We start from the raw sequence: 25,232 nt of genomic DNA, 5'->3' as shown, positions 1-25,232 counted from the left end.
GTGCTGGGGGCACTTTTCATCCACTTACTTGGATATACCAGTAGAAGAGATACATCAGGATAAATCCTGGGATGATAAGAGTTGTCCTATCATGGGTGGATAAAGCATTGGTATTGGTTCATTACTGTCACATGTACCAAGGTACAGAAAAAAGCTTGTCCTGCATATTGTTCATACAGCTCAAATCATTACCCAGTGCATTGAGGTAGAACAAGATAAAACAATAACAATGCAGAATAAAGTGTAAAAGCCATCAAAAAAGTGCACTGCGGGTAGATGATAAAAGTGCAAGATCATGATGAAGATTGTGACGTCAAGAGTCGAACTTATTGTACAAGAGATCGATGCAAGGGTCTGATAGCAGTGCAATAGAAGCTGTCCACAAGACTAGTGGTAGATGTTTTCAGGCTTTTGTATCTTCAACTTGATATAAGCATGGAAAAGAGAGAACGTCTGGGTCTTCAATTATCATCACTATGTGATGTGTCCATGACCATGGTTGTCCTTAGCAAATATCAAGATGCTTTCACTCGGGGAAGATCTCAAACAAGGGGACATTATTATGTTCATAACTGAGATGTTATGACAAACTGTGCTGAGCTTGGCAACTTCATCCCACAGAGGGTGGGGAATCTCTGGAATTCTCTACCCTAGTGGAAACAGAATCACTGGAATTGCTTAAAGAGATTTCTTTTCCTTTTTGAAAGATCAGTGAATTGAGGCCTCTAGGGAACCGGCAGGGGAAAGGTGAAGACGTGTGGCAGATTGTCCATGACCCATACTTAATGGAAGAGCAGCCTTAAGGGCTTATTCCTGCTCTTTTCGAGCTTGTTTCCAGCGAGTTGTGTAAAGGACAGTGGGGTACTGTTAAATATTTCCCAAATCTCATCATTTAAAAATACTCTGCTTTTGTGCTTTGTGGACAGATAACTTAACATTTTTCCACATTATATTCCATTTTCTTGCCAATTCTCTCAGCTTGATTTTATCTTCCTAAAGACTCTTTACAAACTTACCCTGCCCCCAAACCCACTGAGAGTAGGTTACACATGACGGCTCAAACACATATCCCCTTGATACCCCATGAGCAGATCTGAGAAGGATCTGGTTAATCCAGTCTTTGCTTTTGTCTAATGACCAGCTCTCAATCCACATCAGTATGTGATTTCCAATTCTGTGGGCTCCAACCTGATTGACAGACCTCCTGTGTGGGACCCTAACAAAACTCTACTGAAAATCCAAACACACTGCAGATACCACTACATCTACAAAGAAATCCAACAGATCAGTCAAACATGGTTTTCCTTTCATAAACTTAATCCATACACTGACCTAACCTGTTATTCTTTTCACTATAGATCTGAGCATTTCCCCTACCCCTGATGTTAGGCAAACATTTAGAACAGAGAACAACCATTTTACACACTCTTAGACAGCAGTTCTCAACCTTTTTTTATGCCATGGAACCTTGCCAATAGCCAAGGGGTCCATGGACCCCAGGCTGGCAACCTCTGCTATAAGACACACACATAACTCTCCATTTTTCTTTCCTCCGTGTGGCTATCTAAGAGTTTCTTAGATGTCACTAACGTATTTTCCTCTGCTGCTGCCACTGTTCCGTGCACTTATCACGCTCTGTAAAATAAAAACTTGCCTCTGACATTCCTCCCCCATATTTTCCTCCAATCACTAAAATTATGCCCTCTCATATTATATTGCTGCCTTGAGGAAAAAAGTGTTGGCTTTATCTATGTCTCTTGTTCTGAAGCACTTTCTTCACTCAGAGTGCTGAGAGTGTGGAATGAGCTGCCAATAGAAGTGGTGGAAGCAGGGTGATTTTTTAAAAAATAAATCGCTCAGTAATTGCTAGATTTTCTGAAATAATTGCAAATTGATCTGTCACCATGTGGTCCTGATGAAGGGTCTCGGCCCGAAACGTTGACTGTTTATTCTTCTCCATCGATGCTGCCTGGCCTGCTGAGTTCCTCCAGCATCTTGTGTGTGTTGCTTTGGACTTCCAGAATCCACTTATTTTCTCATGGTTGATAGTCCAAGAGGAGTGTTTGATAGTCTATGATGTTACTAGCCCTCTTTGGGCTTGAAAATCCATGTATACATCACCTTGCCTCCTGGTTTACTGCAGGTAATTGCAGGCACTTACCCATGCTTGGTTGGCATTTTTGTTTTGCTTTTCATTGATGCTTTCAGTGCGCTTGATCTGTTTATTGTACTTCCAATTTTGCCCATACATTCTCGTCCCAGCAAGAATCATTATACTGTACGCCAAAACTTTTTCACAAGTGCCAGGCCAGAGACTCAAAGCTGAAAAGTCCACACGGCTGCTTCAGTAGAGCATTACTCAGTAAAGACGACCGATCTTCTTCTATAGCAAAAAGGACACCTTGAATATTTAAAATAAATTCTCGTTAAATGGTGACAGACCAATTTGTAATTATTTCAGAAATCTAGCAGTTACTAGGCAATAAAAAATATTACCTTTCTTCAGAGGTATGTGGGGATTCTCAGTGAAACCTGTCCAGTATTGAAAAGCCTATATAGAATGGACACAGAGAAGATGGTTCCTATAGTGGGGAGGCCTAGGACCAGAATGCAGAGATAGCCTCGAAGTACAAGGATGTCCCTTTACAGCAGAGATCAGGAGGAATTTTGTTAGCCAAAGGGTGTTGAGTTATGTGGAATTCATTGTCACCAACAGCCATGGAGGCCAAGTCATTGGGTATATTTAAAGCAGAGGTTGACAGGTTTTTGATGAGAACGGGTGTCAAAGATTATGGGGAGAAGGCAGGAGAATGGGATTGAAAGGGATAATAAATCAGCCATGAAAGAATGGCAGAGCAGACAATGGGCTGAATGGCCTAATTCTGCTCTTCTGTATAGAATTCTACTTCAAGCAACTATATGGTTCTACCTATATTTTCTGGACAAGCGCGAAGTGCTGTTAATTCTCCTTAAGATATAGTTTTACTTATATAAAAAGTGAACCTATCACAGAGATTCTTTCATGCTATTATTGATACAACTGTGTGATCATCATTAGTATGAAGGGCAAAAATGATCCACAAACTATCTTGGTTCCTCATCTGTCAAAACGTCCTTTTTCTACTGAGGAAAAAAAAAGACCAGGTATTTCATTCCTTTATATGTATTCCTTTAATAAATCCTGTGTTACTTCACAAAAGCTTACTAAACAAGATCTGACCCAGCATCAGACCAATAGGCACATTACTGGCAATAATGTGCAATCTTGAAGGCAAAAGGGGGTGGAAAGGCAGGCAGATTTTAAGATGTAATTTGTGAAGGAATAAAGAGCCACCATTTCGGGTCAAGACTCATCCTCCCTGTGGTGCCCCTCCCCCTTCCCCTTCTCCCATGGTCCATACATCTCTTCAATCCGTTTCCTTCTTTTTATGCCCTTTACCTTTTCCCTTTCACCTCCCAGCTTCTCACTTCATCCTCTCTCCTGCCCACCTACCTTCCCCCTCACCTATCACCTCCTAACGTACCCCTCCCCCTCACCCCACCTTCTTATTCCTGCTTTTTCACCCTTCCTGCTGAAGGAACTTGTGCAGAAACATCAACTCCTTATTTCCCTCCATAGATGCTGCTTGACCTGCCGAGTTCCTCCAGCATTTTGTGCATGTTGCTCTGGATTTCCAGCATCTCTGGTGTTTAAGATACAACTTCGAATTTTAAGACTAATTGCTGAAGATGTGGCACTAATGGTGGAGAGCTTGAATTCAGAGATGATCAGGAGAGCCAGACAGGACAAAATAGAGAAATTTGGCATTTGGAGGGCAAGATAACAGAAGGATTCAAAAATGAGGATGAGATTTTTTTTTTTTAAACGTTAAAGTGGAGTCAATCTTGGTCAGCTAGCACAGTAGCAGTTACACACACAAAATGCTGGAGGAACTCAGCACATCAGGCAACGTCTATGGAGAGGAATAAACAATCGGCATTTTGGGGCAAGATCCTTCATAGGGACTGGGAATAAAGGGGAAGGGGGGAGTACAAGCTAGAAGGTGATAGGTGAAGCCAGGTGAGGGGGAAGTTAAGTGGGGGGGGGGGGGGGAAGAGAAGAAGTGAAGGGATAGGTAGAAAAGGTAAAGGGCCGAAGAAGAAGGAACCTGATACGAGAGGAGAGTGGACCATGGGAGAACGGGAAGAAGTAGGGGTACCAGGGTTGGTGATAGGCAAGTAAGGAAAAGAGATGAGACAAGAGATGGAAATGGAAGAAAAGGGAAGGGGGGGGGGATACCAGAAGTAGTTTATGCCATCCAGTTGGAGGTTACCCATGTTCCTCTTCTCATCTGAAAGTGGCCTCATCCTGGCAGTAGAGGAGGCCGTGGACTAACATGTTGGAATGGGTAAGTGAATTGGAATTAAAGTCATTGGCCGCTAGGAAATCCTGCTTGCTGTGGAAGAGCGCTAGGAGGAGTCCGTCAGCAGGTTTCTGTTTAGGAAATTTAAAACTGATCTTTGTTATTTTGCTGTTACTCCACACTATCTGATTTGCGCATCTACAGTACATGTAACTCTCAAACAACACACAAATTAATATTACCAAAAATAACTTTACAAATAATAATGTGAACATAAGTCAAAAAGTTAAACAGTATAAAGCAACTGGTGCTTCACACATGATGGGTGATGGCTAAGAGTTCAGTAGTCATGGCCGGAAGGAAGAAGCTGTTCCCCATCCTAACAGTCCTTGTCCTAATGCTACAGTACATCCTATGGCAGCGAATGTTGGACAGATGGAAAATTCACTACCTCACTTTTATTTAAATATCATTTCTGTTTCTGCACTATTTTTAATTTAACCATTTAATACATATATGTATACTTACTGTAATTGATTTACTTTGTTTTCTATATTATCATGTACTGCATTGTATTGCAGGCACTAAGTTTACAAATTTCACGACATATGCCGGTGATATTAAACCCGATTCTCCAATTCTTTGTGAATGCCTGAACATTTGAGCATTGGTAACAGCAGCAATATCCAAGTACTGAAGCAATTTGAAGAGCCCTGTGACCCTCTCAAAGCAATTCAGGACGAGTAACCATTAAAAGTTGCCCAATACTATACTTGTCCTTAAATATACAACTCAACTAAGCAAGCATCTTAAAGATCAGCTAATCCAAGTAAAGTCTAGGCAAGTTCATTATCATTTAACTATATACATATATACCATTAAACGAGACAATGTTTCTCCAAACCAGGGTGTAAAGTACCACGGTACACATAACACACAATAATTTAGTTAAATCTACCAATTAATTAGGCATAAATAAAACAAAGTAAAATGCATAAATTAAATATTGTAAGGTACCAAATAGATTAAGTTGCAAATAAAGCAAGTATTTTCATTGTTCCTTGCAGAACACAACACCACAAAGATAAACATCTCAATTACTGAAGTTGGGTCAAACAAAATAAGATGCAATGATACCGCCCACTACCCTGAACACCAGAAGACAAAGGAGCATAATTAGGTCATTCAGCCCGTCCAGTCTGCTCTGACACTCAATCATGGCCAATTTATTATCCCACTCAAACCAATTTTTTTCTGACTTCTCCCTGTAACCTTTGATGCCTTTACCAATCACGAACCTATCAACCTCCACTTTAAATATACCCAACGACTTCTCCTTGTCCTCCACAATTGTCTGTGGCAACGAATTCCACAGATTCACCACCACCTGGCTAACTAAATTCCTCATCTCTGTTCTAAACGGACATCCTTATGCTACGTAGGTGTGCCCCCCCCCCCCCCCGATCCTAGATTATCCCACCATTGGAAATATCCTCTTCAGGTCCGTTCTATGGAGGCCTTTCAACATTTCGTAGGTTTCAATAAATTCCCCCCCCCCCTCCCAAACTCCCCATTCTTCTAAATTCTAGTGAGTACAGGTCCACAGTCATCAAGCGATCATATGTTCACCCTTTAATTTCTGGAAACATTTGAACATTGAAGTGAATGGTAACCAAACTGCACTGGTTCCTGTATCTTCCAGAATTGATTTTAAAAGTTCTATTGCTTGTTTTTAAAGCTCTTAATGGTCTGGGACCAGAGTACACCATAGGATCCATTTCATTTTGTAATCCTGCTTGAGCTCTCAGGTCTTACTCCACAGGTCTCTTCAATGTAAACAATCTCCCTCAAAAGATAATTAGCAGGTCAGCTTTTTTTTTGAACTATGCTCTCAAACTGTGGAATTCAATACCTAAAGCTAAATGGGATGCAGACTCTGTTGACCCTTTTAAATGCCAGCTCAAGCCCTATTTATTTAAACTTGCTTTTAACTTACATCTTTTTGTCTATTTTCACATTTATCTTTATTATTCATTTTATTTTCACATTTGCTCTTCATCCCATTGTAAAGCACTTTGAATTACATCCTCTGTATGAAAAATGTTCTATAAATAACTACTATTATTATTATTATTACTTCAAAAGACAGAATCTGAATTCAGCTGGCACTAAGAAGGCCCATGACATATACAGTCACCTGCAACCTTTGCAATGCAGATTTGAAAAACATAATCAGTAATACTCTCCTACTGGTAACTACATATAATGCATCGCAACACAAAATTCGAAGTACAAGATTCAATCCTGTTTGTTCTCAATCTTAGCCAAGACAGCACAGAATTACAATTATTGGAATCCATGCTGACTTTGAGTTCAAATTTATCTTCATCTCCTTACAAGGCCTCTCCTGCTCCCTGCCAATCCTCCAGAAATGCCACATTCCTAACTCTGCTCTTCAATATCGCTCAAATCCCATGTTCATTCACTGACTGACATATCCCCAGCTGTCTCAGTTCTGAGCCCTCGAATTCCCACTGAGAGTAAGTCAGCATCAAATATCAACATTTATAAACTGTCTTTTAAAATATATTGCACCTCATAGCTGCACGATGCATTATTTGTACTGCTGGTGCGTACCATAAACAATGTGAAACCATACACGAGCGATATCATTCCTCAGTAGTAAGCGTCGTACACGTTGCGTTTCTACTCAGAAGGGTTGTCCTAATTATTGATAACACAATTAACTCAAGGTTGGTGTTTCCACAAAACAGCATGCAACTGCAATTGTCTACTTCTAAATAAGATCTAGAATTAGCCTCTCTCTCTCTCTCTGTGCGAATGCAACTCAAAGATACACCGGTCCATGAATATGGAACGGAGTAAATATTTTAAACCCGTCGATCCAATATTACCTAAAGTGAAAATACAACGATAGCCCTGCTAAAAATCGACTAACGGACTTAGATAACTATTGATTCAAAGCATAAAATGGGGGGAACCGTGCTACTTAGCTAACATTAGGCTTCGTCCATTCGTCTTTGTCTACTAATATACACAGCATTTCGGAATGACAGTCAAAACTAACTGTATTCTCGAAAGGATTCGAGACGAAAACCGTTTACCTGCTTTACCCTGATAGATCCACTCAAAAGGACAACAGGCAGAATGGATGCGAGCAATAAAAGAAACAGACAGCAGTTCCCCATCGAGTTCATAACTTCAACCCCACCACTGACATCTGCCCCACTCCGCAACTTTTGGCAAACCGCAATAGGAAACAGAAATTTTAAAATAAAGCGGTATTTCCGCCTGCAGCATCAACAATTTACATTATTCTGAGAAGCCCAAAGCCACATTAATTTCCCCAACAAAAGGCAGCGTTTCAGAACTGATAGAGTAGCAGAAAGGCACAGGTCCACGGGCTGCTGCCTGCGTTTCCACGGGTGACTTTCATCACACGCTGGGTAAACTCTGCAGCAGTTTGACGCTATATTCAGAAATATCAACAGTAGGGGGGGGGAATAAAAATAAATAGTACTCACTTCATCATCGGAAAGTCCATAAATTGTATCCAACTGCGCCGCCATAGATCCAAAGCGGATGAAGAGGCAGGAGGGTTGAGAAGTCGCTCAGACACACACACACACACTCACTCACTCACTCGTAGGACGGGCTTCGGGGGGAAAATACCTGCTCACAAAAATAAATACTCCGATGTAATCCCTCTCGCCCTGCACAAAGCAACGCCGCGGAAAAGGAGCAACAATCAATTTGCCCTTTCAGATATCAGGCAACAATTCGCTGCCTCTAAAGCCCGTCCACAGAAGCGCAGGACATGCGCGCTCGATACATTGTTATGTCCGCACCCCCACCTCGTCCCGCAACCGAGCTCAGTGTTTGATTGGCGGCTCCAGGTGCCCAATCAACCACCCCTTGGCCGGCAGGCAGCCACGGGGAGGCGGGGCCGAGGTGGAAGGACCGTCGGCAAGTTCGGTTGACTGGAGGTTCCATAGTTCACGCTGCGGGCTGTCAGATGGGGTGAGGCTGTCCCCGGTGTTAAAGAAACACCGCCTCCCCTGTTCAACGTGTGGACGTGCGGAGGCGAGTCGAGGGCTTCCATTCATCAAAAAAGCATTCAATAGAACTGTGCGATCCTCAGTCTGCCCAGCATCTAGTTCATTTGTATCTTTGAAATTAATTCGAAGTGAACCCTCTAATGATTCAAGATTTTTATTGTCATTATTCAATACTCTAGTGTACAGGAAAACGAAATGGGTGTTACTTCGGATCCGATGTAACAGAAGCATATTAGATATGTTTTAAAAATATGTATTTGAATGCCTAGGAGTGAATAGCTATATTGGTTACTTAATCTTGTTGCCTAGTCTAGCATTCTCAGTCTGGTCACGGATCTGGGTTGAACTCGAGGATTGCGCAAAAATGATTTCTAAAAATGAATGCATTACCTTCGCTCTGCATTTAATTCCTTTTTCCCCCAGTTGCTTTACTGTCCTGAGGTTCCGTAGGATTTCAGTGACTCTTACCTGCGAACGAGTCACATGTTGTTAGGAACAACATGATTTTCCAGCTGTAAAAAAGACATTGGAAATCTCCTCGTAATGAATTTAAAACGATTTTTTAAAAATTATCTACAAGCACAAGATATTCTGCATAGGCTGGAAATCCAGAGCAATATACTGTACACAAAAAAAATATGCTGGAGGATCTCGGCAGGTCAGGCAGCAGCTATGGAGGGGGATATGCAGTCGACCTTTCGGGCCGAGACACTTCATCAGGACTGCGATTTGTGTTTTATGATCTATAACAAGATATAACATTTATTGGGCTTTAATCACTTTTAAAATATCAGGAACTGAAATCGAGTGTCAGGATACTGTACCCATATATTTGTCAAGTGGAATGATCAGAAGCAGATGTTCCATAAAACAAGTGTCCAATCGAAAAAAAAATTAAAGACAACTGTGTGTATCTGTTTCTTTTGAAGACTGAAACACACACTCGGATAGTTCACTTCCTCCCATATGGTCATGTGAGCTCAGAAATGAGTCACTCGGGTAAGTTCCCTGAACACAATAGCACAATTGCATTCCAGTGGAGGGCCACTCTCCCTCCAAACCGAAACGGACTCAAATCCAATTGAATGCAGAATATTTCGACCTTTCCCCCCCCCCAGAATCAGTCAGTCCATGCTCAGTTTTTTTTTGCTAATAAAAAAGCAGTAGATGAAGTTTGATCCCTACTTTCAGTGTGAAATCCTGTCGGGTGAGGGGTAAAGATGCCATGTTACTATCGGAACAAAGACTATGCAAAGACTACAAGTATCTGGGAGTACAGTTAGACGAGAAGCTAGACTGCACTGCCAACACAGATGCCTTGTGCAGGAAGGCACAGAGTCGACTGTACTTCCTAAGAAGGTTGGCGTCATTCAATGTCTGTAGTGAGATGCTGAAGATGTTCTATAGGTCAGTTGTGGAGAGCGCCCTCTTCTTTGTGGTGGCGTGTTGGGGAGGAAGCATTAAGAAGAGGGACGCCTCACGTCTTAATAAGCTGGTAAGGAAGGCGGGCTCTGTCGTAGGCAAAGTACTGGAGAGTTTAACATTGGTAGCTGAGCGAAGGGCGCTGAGTAGGCTACGGTCAATTATGGATAACTCTGAACATCCTCTACATAGCACCATCCAGAGACAGAGAAGCAGTTTCAGCGACAGGTTACTATCGATACAATGCTCCTCAGACAGGATGAAGAGGTCAATACTCCCCAATGCCATTAGGCTTTACAATTCTACCGCCAGGACTTAAGAACTTTTTAAAAGCTATTATTAATGCTTTTGAGATAGTGATTTAGATGCATATCATATTTTTTACTGAGTTAAGTATTGTATGTAATTAGTTTTGCTACAACAAGTGTATGGGACATTGGAAAAAAAGTTGAATTTCCCCATGGGGATGAATAAAGTATCTATCTATCTATCTATCTATCAATGCAACTCTTGTTATGCGTGACAATTTACAAGCCAACTGGGATCCAAAAAACAAATAACTTTATTCAGGTGTTATGTAACGTTTTCTATATCACTATATTCACTATCACACCACCTGACATACGTTTTTTATTTCCACTGTCCATCAAAGCCGACTGAAAATGTCAAAGTAAATTTGTTAACAAGCCAGGTAGTGCAGTGCTTAGAGTAACACTATTACAACACCAGCAACCTGGGCTCCATTCTGCCACTGTGCAAGGAGTTTCTATGTTTTCCCCATGACCGTGTGGGTTTCCTTTCGCTGCCTGGCTTCCTCCCATATCCCAAAGAGGTACCGGTTAGTAGGTTAATTGGTCACATGGATGTAATTGGGCAGCGCTGGCTCATTGGGACGGAACGGCCTGTTACAGTGTTATGTCTGTTACGTACCCCTGGGTATCTTGTACTTGTCACGTGACAGTGGTGTTGAAGATGCTGGACCTAAGGTAGTGGTCTTGTGATGATGGAGTGACATCATTTTCCCGCCAGTAGAGGTCATGTGACAGGTTTTTTTTAACAGGGTATAAAAGGAGGACCCCTCCCTGTGAGGAGGGGCAGTTCGTGGCTGGATTTGCCATTTTGACTCCATGCCACTGCGTGGTCCAATATTATGACGCAGTTTGGTTGAAAGGTTGAGTTTTATTTAATGCCTAAAGTTTAAAAGGTCATTGCCGGCAGTTTCTTTATAATACTGCCAATTAAAAATCAGTGGAGAGTGAAGATCGGAGTTCGGGAGCTAAAAGATCGAGGAAAGTCAATTTCGACGGTGAAACAGGTTCGACCTTGTTTGATCCTCATTCAGAAGGAATTCGTTGGCTGTGCCCGTGTTAACCCCTGCAAATAATAGCAGAAAGGGTCGGGTACAGTTTTGTAAAGAAAAGGTCAGTGCCTTTAAGCTGTTTAATTTTCATCTTCGTAAATTCTCCGGGAAAAGTATAGTTCAACTGGGAACCGCAACAACACGACGTGAAAGAGAATTTAAATCGTCTAAAAAGTCTCTCCTTTAATGGACTGTAAGCATTTTGAACTTTTGAAGTACTACTTTGAAGAACTGTTTTTGCAACATCGCTTTAAGAACTGTTTTCGCTTTATTCCTTTAGGAACTGTTTAAGCTGCCGCACAGCTGCTGATTTCCGGTTACGTTAGTTATTTGTTTACTTTTGGGGGATTGTTTTCCAGTGTTTAATAAATGTTTTATTTGTTATTAAAAACCCTGCCTCACTTAGATATTTATTGTTGCTGAATCCGTAACATGTCTAAATAAAGTAAGTACACTCAGTGGCCACTTTATTCGGTACCCTCTGTACCTAATAAAGTGGCCACTGATTGTATGTCTGTGGTCTTCTGCAGCTGTATCCCATCCACTTCAGATTTAGGTGTCAAAACACAAAAATACAACTGCAGATGCTGTGTATCAAAGAATCCGTACACGACGCTGGAAGAACTCAGCAGGTCAGGCAGCATCCATGAGAAAAGAGTAGCCAACGTTTCGGGCCGAGACCCTTCATCAGGAATGGGGGGGGGAAGAGAGGGCTGAAGCCCAGTAATAGAGATAGGGAAGGGGGAAGGGCTAGAGGTGCCAGGGTGGAGAACCAATCAGAGGAAGGATAAAGGGGGGAGGGGATAAGCATGAAAGAACTGTAGAGATAAAGGAGCAGAAAGTTGAAAGGGGAGAGGGGCAGAGAGGGACCTGGGATAGGGGGAATGGGAGGGGGAGGGAATTACTGGAAATTGGAGAATTCAATGTTCATACCACCAGGCTGGAGGCTACCCAGACAGTAGATGAGGTGTTGCTCCTCCAACCTGAGGTTGGCCTCATCATGGCAGTAGAGGAGGCCATGTATGGACATATCTAGATGGGAACGAGAGGTAGAGTTGAAGTGGGTGGCAACCGGGAGGTCCTGTCTATTGTGACGGATGGAGCGGAGGTGCTCGACGAAGCGGTCCCCCAATCTATGTCAGGTCTCGCCGATGTAGAGGAGGCCGCACCGGGAGCACCGGATGCAATAGATGACTCCAGCAGACTCACAGGTGAAGTGTTGCCTCACCTGGAAGGACTGTCTGGGGCCCGGAATGGTGGTAAGGGGGGAGGTGTGGGGACAGGTGTAGCATTTGCGCTTACAGGGATAAGTGCTGGGTGGGAGTTCTGTGGGGTGGGACGTGTGGACCAGGTAGTCGCGGAGGGAACGATCCCTGCGAAAAGCTGAGAGGGGTAGGGAGGGAAAGATGTGCTGGGTGGTGGGGTCCTGTTGAAGGTGGCGGAAGTTGCGGAGGATAATATGCTGGATCCGGAGGCTGGTGGGGTGATAGGTGAGGACAAGGGGAGCCCTGTCCCTGTTGTGGTGACGGGAGGATGGGTTAAGGGCTGAAGTGCAGGAAGTGGAGGAGATGTGGGTGAGGGCATCTTTGATGACGCCAGAAGGGAAACCAAGCCTGGTGGTATGAACATTGAATTCTCCAATTCTCCAATTTCCGGTAATTCCCTCCCCCTCCCCCTTCCCCTCTCCCCTTTCAACTTTCTGCTCCTTTATCTCTACAGTTCTTTCATGCTTATCCCCTCCCCTCTTATCCCTTCCTCTGATTGGTTCTCCACCTGGCGCCTCTAGCCCTTCCCCCTCCCCTATCTCTATTACTGGGCTTCGGCCCTCTCTTCCTCCCCCCATTCCTCTGATGAAGGGTCTTGGCCCGAAACGTTGGCTACTCTTTTCTCACAGATGCTGCCTGACCTGTTGAGTTCTTCCAGCGTCGTGTATGTATTCTCAGATTTAGGTGTGTTGTGTATTCAGAGATACCCTTCAGCACACCACGGTTGTAATGCATGTTTACTTGAGTTACTGTCACCTACCTGTCAGGTTGAACCAGTCAGGCCATTTGCATCTGACTTCTCTCATTAACAAAACGTCTCACCCACAGAATTTCAACTCACTTGATTTCTTTTTTTGGTTTTCACTCCATTCTCTGTAAACTCTAGAGATTGTTGTGTGTGAAAATCCCGGATCAGCAGTTCCTGAGCTACTCAAACCACACACCAACTATCATTCCATGCCCAAAGGCACTTCGATCACATTTTCCCCCATCCCCATTCTGATGTTTGGTCTGAACAACAACTGAACCTCTTGACCATGTCTGCATGCTTTTATGCATTGAGATTCTGCCACATGATTGTCTGATTAGGTATTTGCATTAACGAGCAGGTGTGCAGGTGTACCAAATAAAGACGCCAGTGAGGGCCTATGTTACCAGAAGCAACCTTGGAATTCATTTTCATGCAGGCATTTTGTATTTCTATGATCTATAACAAAGTATTGAAATTTATTGAACTTTAAAAATAACAAAAACAAAAAAACAGTCAGGATACTACTCCTATATATTTCTCAGGTGGAATGATCAGAAGCAGATGTTCTGTAAATCAAGCGTCCAATCGAAACTTAAAGGCAACCATGTGTATTTGTTTCTTTTCAAGACTGATACACACACTCGGATAGTTTGCTTTCTCCCAGGAAGTCACGTGAGCTCGCAAATAGGTCACTCAGATGAATTCACTGAACAAAATAGACAATTACATTTAATGGGTGGCCACTCTCCTCCCAAATTAAAACTGCAAACAAATTGATGGTAGAGGAAGACACATCAGGGACATTTTAGAGACTCTTAGATAGGCACGTGGAGGAAAGAGAAATGGAAGGCTCTGTAGGAAGGAAGGGTTAGGTTGTGACACGAGGTGTGACCCAAGTGCTGAGAAAGAGACACTGAAGTGGATCAACGGTTCATTGACTTTAATAGAAACTATGCACTTATAAAGGAAAAACAATAAATGCTAGTCCAACTGGCCTTTAACTAAAACTTTCAAACCAGCTGTTAGCTAACCTTCAAATGCTGACACAGTGGCTCTACTATAGTAGCTTTATACTAAATAAATACCATTCCTTCAGTCTAAACAGTAGTCTTCTTTCCCAGAACCAGGACAACGATAAGTAGGCAGTGTTGATTTTGGTCAAGATTCAACAAGACTGAAATGAAAGGATGGGAGTTAAACACCACCACCATGAAACACTAATTGACTGGAATATACACACTCAGGAGCACAATTGCTGAACTCATTCTGTAGAGCCCATGGTTGAGTCAGATTAATATTAGAGTAAATTAATATCTCAGCACGTCAGGAGCAAAAGGGCCTGTACTGTACTGTAATGTTCTGTGTTGTATGAGCACTTGAATCCCAAAGGCCTAGATGTTTACTGTACAAGTGTTTGTAAATATCATTAGAACAGGTAGGTACAGTGTCTTGTAGTTATCACATACATGTTGGGCCAGAGCACCTATATCCATCCTGTACGTCTTGATGAGAAAGAAACTAATTTAATGTTTGTTCCTAATCAGCAGGGCTCCATGGTAGCATAACAGTTACTTCAATGCTATATATAATGCTATACTTCAAACATATAAGATTATTAAGGGATTGGACACACTGGAGGCAGGAAACATGTTCCCGATATTGGGGGAGTCCAGAACCAAAGGCCACAGTTTAAGAATAAGGGGTAGGCCATTTAGAACGGAGATCAGGAAAAACTTTTTCACCCAGAGAGTTGTGGATCTATGGAATGCTCTGCCTCAGAAGGCAGTGGAGGCCAATTCTCTGGATGCTTTCAAGAAAGATTTAGATAGAGCTCTTAAAGATAGTGGAGTCAAGCGATATGGGGAGAAGGCAGGAATGGGGTACTGATTGTGAATGTTCAGCCATGATCACAGTGAATCGAGGCACTGGCTCAAAGGGCCTACTCCTGCACCTATTGTCTATTGCCTATTACGCTATTACAGCTTAGGGCGTAGGAGTTAGGAATTCAATTAAAATGCTGTCTGAAAGATACTTTCACACCTTTCCATGAGCATTTGGGCTTCCTCCACACGCTCCAGACTCCCGCTACATCCAAAGACATACTGGTTAGTAGGTTAATTGGTCATTGTAAGTTGTCCTCCTCCAAGTGGACCACAACCTTGTCAGAGGATTTGGAGACTTGCGTGCCTCCAAATGTGTTGGTTGGAGTCAGGACCTTGTCCTTTGACTCTTGGTAGGGTCAGCCATGCCAAAGAGCTCAAAGGGTAGAGGCCAGTCTAAGAGAGGTCCACCAGTTCTCCAGATTTGGGGGTTTAGCTCAGGGCTAACAACCCTGAGTGGTCAAAGAAAAATTGTCATGGAAACAGCAATGAAGAATCCTATATCTGTGAGGAACGGTATGGACAGGCAGAGATGGATGACCTTCATTACTTCCCTAAATGCCAGTGGCGCAATGGGCAGTAAGGCAAATTGTCCTGTGATTAGGCTAGGGTTAAATCGGTGGTGGGTCAAATGGGTGTTGCAGATTGTTAGGTCTGCTCCAAACTGTATCTCTAAAGAAAGAAAGATTATGTAATCCTGCTTTTCTTCTTTAAATGTTTCCTGCTTTGCTGAGTATCCCACAAGTTTTTACAGAAAATTTCCAGATTCAGCAGTTCATGGTTCACAATCTGCAATGACAAAAACAATCAGCAACTGCGCTATTAAACAACACCTGCCCACAGCTGAAACCACTCTCCAGTAGGAGCCTGTAGTAACACCGCGAACGTGCAGCACAAAATCACAAGGAACTCTTTAAGTTTGAGCCTGTATTTGACATCAGAGCGTTAATAAAATGAAGGGTGTGGGGGTAAAATGCCAACTGTAAAGGAGCAGCGTGAGACAGGAAGGGACAGAAAATCCAAACACAAAAGTAAACAAAATCAAATGAATGAAAACAGAAGGAGCATAACACATAGGAGCAGAATTGTGCCAATCGGTCCATCAAGTCTGCTCCGCCGTTCTTTCATGGCTGACTCATTATCCTTCTCAACTCCATTCTCTTGCCGTCTCCCCATAACCTTTGATGTCCTTACTAATCAAGTAACTGTCAACTTCCACTTTAAAAGTACACTTTATTTTATTAGCAGCAATTTTAAAACATGGAGAGCATTTTACGACCCGACAGATTGGATATTGACCCTCAATCTCCGGAAGCCGGCATCGCTTTTGAACTCTGGCTTGCATGCTTCCAATCGTACCTGGAAGAGATTCGTGTGACCGAGCCTGCAACGATGCACAAAATTCTCCTCTCCAGGGTCAGTCAGTCTCCCTGATCAGCGACCTGCCGACCTACCAAGGGGCACTGGACTCCCTCAAAAGACAATAGCTGCGGCCGGTGAATACCGTCTACGCAAGACACGGCGGCAGCGGGCCGGAGAGTTGAGTGCTGAGTTTGTCCGGGCCCTACAGACACTCGTGCGGGCCTGTGACTGCAGGGGACTGATGGCGGAGCAGCATGCGGAGCTGCTAGTAAGAGACGCCTTCGTTACGGGGATCAGGTCAGTGTACGTGTGCCAGCAGCTGCTGGAACACGCCGATCTTACCTTACATTCGGCGATCGAGCTGGCCGACATGCTAGAGGCCGCTCTGCACAACGCTGACACTGTCCAGGCGCGCGATCTCCCGCCAGCCCAGTGGACGCTACAGACCCCGCAACCCACCGGCAAATCAACCTCGGCTGCTGCCAGTTGCAAATCCGTGAAGTTCCCGCAACCCGCCGGCGTATCGACCACGGTTGCTGCCAGTCGCAAGTCCGCGCAGTGTTACTTCTGCAGACTCGAAAAGCACCCCCGAAAGCGCTGCCCGGCCCGAGAAAATATCTGCTCCAGCTGCAGGAAGAAGGGCCACTTCGCCAAGGCCTGTAAGTCCAAACCACAAGCGGGGTCAAGCAGCGCTGCGTGCGAGGCATGGGGGCAGCCATCTTGCCTGCCCACCTCGTGCGAGGCATGGGGGTGGCCATCTTTGTCAGCGCCACCTTGCCCCGCCCCTGACCCACGGGTGCTTACCAGGCACCTAGACGGCGATACAACTCTGGCCTCCGTGACCCTCGACCAAAGTGCTCCATACCAGCTCGCCAGGTCAATGATGGACATCCTGGTGGAGGGGCACAGGACTAGCTGCCTGTTTGACACGGGCAGCACTGAAAGTTTTATTCACCCGGACACAGTGCAACGCTGCGGACTCGTGACACAGCCGGTAAGCCAGAAGGTCACCATGGCTTCTGGATCGCATTCCACAGACATCCGGGCGGGGGGGGGGGGGGTGTGTGGTGACATTGGTGGTGCAGCGCACAGAATATTGGAACTTTGCGTTACTGGTCATGCCTCAACTTGTGCCCCTGTGTTATTGGGGTTCGACTTCCAGAGCCACCTGAAAAGTGTGACAATGGAGTATGACGGGCCCCTCCCACCAATCACTGTCAGAAATCCTCAGTTTTGTGGGACTTCGTCACATACCCTGCTACTGACCACACACACACACCGACCCGCACATCCCACCCAACACCATGCCGACAGCTGCGCTACTGACACCACTTGCAGCCTCTCCACCCTCAAGATCCCTCCCCCATCGCTGTTCGCCAACCTGTCCCCCGACTGTAAACCTGTGGCAACTAAAAGCAGGAGGTACAGCATGGGGGACAGGACCTTCATTCAGTCGGAGGTGCAACGGTTGCTCAGGGAGGGGATCATTGAGCCAAGCACAAGCCCTTGGAGGGCCCAGGTGGTCATTGTTTGGACCGGGCAGAAAAATAGGATGGTCATGGACTATAGCCAGACCATCAATAGATTCACGCAGCTTGACGCGTACCCCCTACCCCGCATCGCGGATATGGTCAATCGGATAGCTCAGTACAAAGTGTACTCGACCACAGACCTGAAATCCACTTATCACCAGCTCCCCATCCGCCCAGAGGACCGCCCCTACACCGCCTTCGAGGTGGGCGGCAGGATCTATCACTTCTTGCGCGTCCCCTTCGGTGTCACGAATGGTGTCTCTGTCTTCCAGAGGGAAATGGACCGGATGGTGGACCAGTGCCAATTGAAGGCCATATTTCCATATCTGGATAACATCACCATCTGCGGTCACGACTGGCAGGATCACGACACCAACCTCCAATGATTTTTCCAAGCGGCCAAAGCTCTTAACCCCACCTATAACAGGGACAAGTGTGTATTCGGAACCACCCGACTTGCTATCCTTGGGTATGTCGTGGAGAACGGGGTCATTGGCCCTGACCCCGACCATATGCGCCCCTGTTGGAACTCCCTCTTCCCACCACCCTCAGAGCCCTCAGACGGTGCCTGGGCTTCTTTTCCTATTACGCCCAATGGGTCCCTCACTACACAGACAAGGCCCGCCCCCTGGTCAAGTCCACCGCATTTCCCCTCTCAGCCGAGGCCTGCGCGGCCTTCAGCCGCATTAAAGGGGACATTGCCAAAGCAACGATGCATGCGGTGGATGAGACCATTCCCTTCCAAGTAGAGAGCCTCCGACTTTGCGCTGGCTGCTACCCTCAATCAGGCAGGAAAGCCAGTAGCATTCTAATCTCGTACCCTTCAAGGCCCTGAAATTCGGCACTCCGCGGTGGAGAAAGAAGCCCAGGCCATAGTGGATGCTATTAGGCACTGGAGGCAAGATCTCGCCGGCAAAAGGTTCACCTTGCTGACTGACCAGCGCTCAGTTGCGTTTATGTTCAGCAACCAACAGCAGGGCAAAATCAAAAATGATAAAATTTTGAGGTGAAGAATAGAACTCTCCACCTACAACTATGACACCCTGTACCGGCCTGGAAGGCTCAATGAGCCCCCTGATGCCCTATCCCGGGGAGCGTGTGCCAGCGCACAGCTCGACCAGCTATATGCCCTCCATGCAGATCTTTGCCACCCAGGGGTCACCCGATTTTACCATTTCGTGAAAGCCCGGAACCTGCCTTACTCCCTTGAGGACATCAGGACGATGACCAGGGACTGTCAAGTCTGTGCTGAGTGCAAACCGCACTTCTACCGTCCTGAAAAGGCACAACTTATCAAGGCCACCCGCCCCTTTGAGTGACTGAGTGTCGACTTTAAGGGCCCCCTTCCCTCCACCGACCGCAATGTCTACTTTCTCAACATAATCGACGAGTACTCGTGGTTCCCCTTTGCCATCCCCTACCCCGATACCACTGCCACATCCGTCATAAAAGCCCTGCGCCAGCTCTTCACTCTGTTCGGATATATCCACGGTGATAGAGGGTCCTCGTTTATGAGTGACGAGCTGCGCCAGTACCTGCTGGCTAGGGGTATTGCTACTAGTAGGACCACGAGCTATAATCCCCGGGGAAATGGACAGGTGGAGATGGAGAATGCCACAGTGTGGAAGGCCACACTCTTAGCCCTTAGGTCAAAGGGATTGCTGGTCTCTCACTGGCAGGAGGTCCTCCCCAAGGCACTCCACTCCATCTGCTCCCTGTTATGCACATCCACCAATGCCACCCCTCATGAGCACCTATTTTCTTTTCCCAGGAAGTCTGCCACTGGGACCACCCTACTGGCTTGGCTGACGTCCCCAGGGCCAGTGCTGCTCCGGAAACATGTGAGGAGCAATAAATACTCCCCGCTGGTCGAGAGGGTTCACCTTCTACATGCGAACCCCCAGTATGCCTACGTGGTCTTACCTGATGGGCGGGAGGACACGGTCTCTGTCCGCAATCTGGCGCCCACAGGAGCACCAGATCCCTACCCTGGACACTCCACGGTGACTATGAACCCCGTACCCACCGATGTATATACCCACGAGACACCGCGCACACCAAGCCCTACACAGACTTCTCACGACACTCCCATACCAGGCGCCACACACACGCATGAGGGATTACTGATGCCAAACGGGCTGGCACCTCAAGTCAGGCCGGAGCCAGCACAACCACTGTCACTGGTGCAATCACCACCAGTGCTACGTAGATCGCAGCGACAGACTCAACCGCCTGATAGACTTAACCTGTAAATATACTTGTAAGAAACTTCGCCCCGTAGGGACTCTCTTTTAAAACAAAAGCGGAGTGAATGTGGTAAACTATGTGTATACCTGTATGGACACGTCCCTCTGCTGACTGCTCCTGTGGCTCCTCCCACAGAGCCCTGTATAAAGGCGATTGGAGGCACTGCTCCTCCCTCAGTTTCCAGGATGTAGTGGTCTCGTTTGCTGCTAATAAAAGCCTATTGTTCACCTCCCGTCTCCGAGAGTTACTGATGGTGCATCAATTTTATTAGCAGCAAACGAGACCACTTTCAGAGCCAATTGCGGCAATGAATACCACAGATTCAGCACGCTCTAGCTAAAGAAATTCCTCCTCATCTCCGTTCTAAAGGGAAGTCTATGTATTTTGAAGATGTGCCCTCTAGTCATCATCTTCCCTACAATAAGAAATATCCTTTCCAAGTCCACTCTATCCAGACATTTCAATATTTGATAAGTTTCAAAGAGATTCCAACCGCCGCCCCCCCATTCTTCTAAACTCCAGTGAGTACAGGTCCAAAGCCATCAAAACCTCCTCATACATTAACCCTTTCAATTCATGGAATCATTCTCATAAACCTCCGCTGGATCCTCTCCAATGGCAGCACATCTTTTCTTAGATAAAGTGCCCAGAACTGCTCACGATGTACCAAGTGTGGCCTTATAAAACAGTATCACATCCTTGCTTTTATATTCTAGTCCTCTCAAAATGAATGTTAACATTGCGTTTGCCTTCCTTACCACCAACATAATCTGCAGGTTAACCTTTAGGGAATCCAGCATTAGGACTGCCAAGTCCCCATGTGCCTCCCATTTCTGAATTTGCTCACCGTTTAGAAAATAGTCCACTCCTTTATTCCTTCAATAAAGTGCATGACCATACACTATATTACATCAACTACATCTTTGCCCATACTCCTAATCTATCTAAGGCAGTAGTTCCCAACCTTTTTTATGCTGTGAACCCCTACCATTAATTGAGGGGTCTGTGGACCCTAGGTTGGGAACCCTGGTCTAAGTGATGGGCAATCTCCCAGTAACATTAAACAACATCAAACAGAAGAAAAAACAAGGAAAGGTTAAAACTGAAGTAGTTGTATCAGATTGCTTGCCATAATTTTAACAACCTCCACAAACTCACTGCTGCCATCAGGAAGAAGGTACAGGAGGCTCAGGACCGACACCACCAGGTTCAGGAACAGTTCCTACCCTTCTCTCAACCAGCAGGCTCTTGAAACAATGGGGATAATTTCACTCAACTTCACTCACACCAACACTGAACTGTTCCCACAACCAATGGACTCAATTTCAAGGACTCTTCATCTCATATTCTCAATATTTATTGCTTATTTAGTTGTTGTTGTTATTATTATTTCTTTCTTTTGTACTGACAGAGTTTATTGTCACACTGGTTGAATGCCCAAGTTGGTCTGGTCTTTCATTGACTCTGTAATGTTTATTATTCTATTATGGATTCAATAAGTATGCCCACAAGAAAATGAATCTCGGGGTTATATAAGGTGATATAAATGTACATTGATAATATATTTAATTTGAACTTTGAAATTTGAAAGTAATGACACAGGAAGAGATAAACGCAGTTAATTTAATAGCCATTAGAGAGCCATGTTTGCTTGTTGACAAATGTCGGGAGTTAAGTATTGCAATACCTGATATTCACAAAGGAACATGTGAAATTGTTATGGACACATGGGTTAGCTCTGATTGGACCAAAGGATGCAGGCACAGTAGAAAGGAATATTGATAATTCAAAACACCAGGAAGCAAAGTCAGTCTGTGTGTAAGAAAGTATAAAAATAACATTACGATGAGTATTATCTTGTACAAAATGTGGCAATTAATTGCTAAAGAGAAAATATGTATCAAAATATATGAGAAACTGTAGCAATCATAAAGCAATAATCATGACTGTTTCACTCTTCAATAAACTGGGAAATTCTTCAAATACGTTTTCAGATTCAGATTTAATTGTCATGTGTGCATCAAAACATACAGTGAAATGCGCCATTTGCGTTAACTTTCGATAACCTAAGGATGTGTCTGGGCCAGTGTCACCTCACATTCCAGTGCCAACATCGCGTGCCCACAATATTCAGCAGAACAACACAAGTAACAACAACAACAACAACAAAAATTACAAAACGAGACAACAACAAAAACGACAGAACAAAATGACAAAACAGCAACAGCAAAACTAGCCCCTGTCCCATCACCCTACCCATCCACTCATGTACACGGACAGGTCTCCAACCCCAGGACAGGCCGTCACCAGGCCTCCAAAGCTTAGCCCCGGCCTCTCAGCCTTGCAGACACTGGAACAACTTTCTGGGGTCGTTAAACTCAAAAGGAAAACAAGCTGCTTTGGACATTGTACAGCAAAGTGGATTAATAAATAATCCATTGGACTACATTGAATCTCCAGTTCCACCCTACTCCGACTGCATCTCCTGTCATAACATGATGGCATGGTGGGGCAGAATCGATGGCCTGATTGCCCTATGTCTCTCCTATATCTTACAAAATTCCATGGTAATCCTGGGTCTACTTCCCACTGATATCATGTCATCCCGCAGTCTGATATTCTCTCTGTTCCGCACATCAGGGCCAGGCCTTCTCCCTTCTATGATCATGTTTCCCTTTCCCAATTACTCTTCCTTCTCAAATTTCCTTTCACTCCGCTTAATCCAATCACCGCCTCATTCCAATCTTGCATTACTTCTAATCCCTTGGCCTTTCCTTCTCAAAATCTTGTACCTTCTTGCCAGATTGACTCTTAAATTCTTCCCACTCCAATTCCCCATTTTATTCCATATCTTCTCTCCTCTGATCACTTTTGTCTCCAACAGCTTCCTGGAAGAAGCATAAAAATTCTGGTCATTAATTAGTTAATAATCACTAATTTGTGATTATTAGTTGTTAATTGATTATTAGTTATCAATTAGCAGTAAAGCAGAAAGAGGTGATATTTGGAATTCAGTTTAAAATTTTGGAGATAAATCTTTCAGAAAATGTTTGGAGTACCTTTAATTTCTGTGTAGGTCGAACAAGTTTGAACCTCAGGAAAGGTGACCACAGTATGATTTATAGTCTCAATGCAAAAGGAAAGTATTAAAAACGTGCAAAGTGATCATCATAACATTGTAATCTCTTACAAAGATCATCACCTTCTCATTTTGGACAGACTTGTGAGTTCCTGAGATCTCGAGAGCATTATCGTCTGAAATTTAACCACGTGCAATTCTACTTTCTGTTCCCATGGTGACGTATCAGTCCACGGCCTCCTCCACTGTCATGATGAGGCCACACTCAGGTCAGAGGGGCAACACCTTATATTTCATCTGGGAGGCCTCCAACTTGATTGGTATGAAGATCGATTTCTCAAACTTCTGGTAATTGCCTCCGTTCACCATTCCCATACCCATTTCCCTCTATCCTTATCTCCTCGCCTCCCTCTTGTGCTCCTCCCCCTTCCCTTTCTTTCATAATTTTCTACCCTCTGCTATCAAATTCCCCCTTTCACTGCCCTTTATCTCTTTCACCAATCAGCATCCCAGCTCTTTACTTCACCCCTCCCCCCCCTTCCAGTTTCACCTCTCATTGACCACCCTTGTACTCCTTCATCCTCCAGCTTCTTGCTCTAACTGCCCATCTTTTCTCCAGGCCCGACGAAGGGTCTTGGCCCAATGCGTCAATTGTTTACTCTTTTCCAAAGATGCCGCCTGGCCTGTTGAGTTCCTCCAGCACTGCGTGTGTTGCCTGGAGTTTAGCCATCTTGGTCACCCATGGCGCTAGGGTCAAGGGGGAGGTTCCAGACAAAGTGCAATCCATCCAGAACCTCAACAGTGCAGCCGGCAGAAACATCGCGATGGCAGTGAAGGCGGCAGTAGTGAAAGGATCCCAGTCATCTTGCATTCCATCACCTTGATCTGTCAAGAACTATGTGGTGGTTGCCCATGCATCAGCTCCCCACATTAATCAAAATCAGATACAGGTATTCTCCATTAAGGGAATCCATCCTACCCCAGAATATGCGGATTCCCTGCAGTCACCTGTGGACCTACCAATAGACAACCCCTTAGGAGAACATCATACTTGACTTGAATGATCCCACTAGACAAAGTGCAGACAAATGAAAGCACTGAAGAATTTAGGCAACTGAGATTTGACAAAATCCCTCAAGCTTTACAGTGTACTATTCAGATTTTTAGATGAAGTAGCAAATGAATCTGCGCAAGAGATTTTTCAGATGCTGGGAATCTTGGGCAGCGCACACTAAAACTTGGAGGAACTCAGCCATTCAGACATCAACTATAGTTGTTCCTTTACACGCCTTGTGGCACATCAGGTGGCATTTGTGGCCGTTTTCTTATCTGTTTTTTATGAGGCCAAGGTGCTAGCTCAACAGGAAAGCATGCAAAGGTCTGGTCAGATTCAAACCCGGGACCATGCGCCTCGAAGTCTGGTGCTGATGCCACAACACCACCGGCCAGCTCCAGGCAGTATCTATGGGGGGTAGTAGATAGTCAATGTTTTGGGTTGAGATCCTTCATCAGGACTCCATCTGCAAGGCTGGAGGCCCGAACCCTGCCTGTCCCAGGACTGTAGGCCCATCAGGAAAGTGGGTGGGGTTCTGTGAAAGTTTTTCTGCTGTTGTATGTTACTGTCTGCTATTCCTCACCCAGTCCTGATGAAGGGCCTTGTCCTGAAATGTCGACTGTTTACTCCTCTCCAGAGATGCTGCTTGATGAGATGAAGGAGTTGTTTTTTCTTCCAGAACTCTCTGGATCTTGGAGGAATCACAACCAAATTGAACACAAATAAAAGGATAACATCAGGATTTAAAAATGTAGGGGAAGAGAAATAGGAAACTGCTGTCCATTTAATTTGATATCAGTTATCAAAAAATATTGAAACCCATTAGTAAACATGTGGCACAGAGCACTGAGAAAGTCA

At 44.8% G+C, this 25,232-nt stretch overlaps 1 protein-coding gene across 3 annotated transcripts in view; it reads right to left on the bottom strand.

The window, feature by feature from the left end:
• nedd4l (NEDD4 like E3 ubiquitin protein ligase) overlaps nt 1-8,231 on the bottom strand; it is a 418,746-nt gene extending 410,515 nt beyond the window's left edge. For 2 of the 3 annotated variants that reach the window (XM_073064157.1, XM_073064163.1), the window contains exon 1: nt 7,469-7,567. In XM_073064157.1, coding sequence (XP_072920258.1) covers nt 7,469-7,561 — 93 coding nt within the window. In that variant the 5' untranslated portion in view covers nt 7,562-7,567. Of the gene's footprint in view, nt 1-7,468; nt 7,568-7,888 lie in introns of those variants that run through there. The other variant, XM_073064158.1, reaches the window with a different exon arrangement.
• Between the last annotated feature and the right edge of the window lie 17,001 nt (nt 8,232-25,232).

The sequence above is a fragment of the Hemitrygon akajei genome, chromosome 13 (genome assembly GCF_048418815.1).
Source record: "Hemitrygon akajei chromosome 13, sHemAka1.3, whole genome shotgun sequence".
Classification (NCBI taxonomy): domain Eukaryota; kingdom Metazoa; phylum Chordata; class Chondrichthyes; order Myliobatiformes; family Dasyatidae; genus Hemitrygon; species Hemitrygon akajei.
Note: the sequence above shows the minus strand (reverse complement) of the source record. Positions and strands in the feature narration are given on the sequence as shown.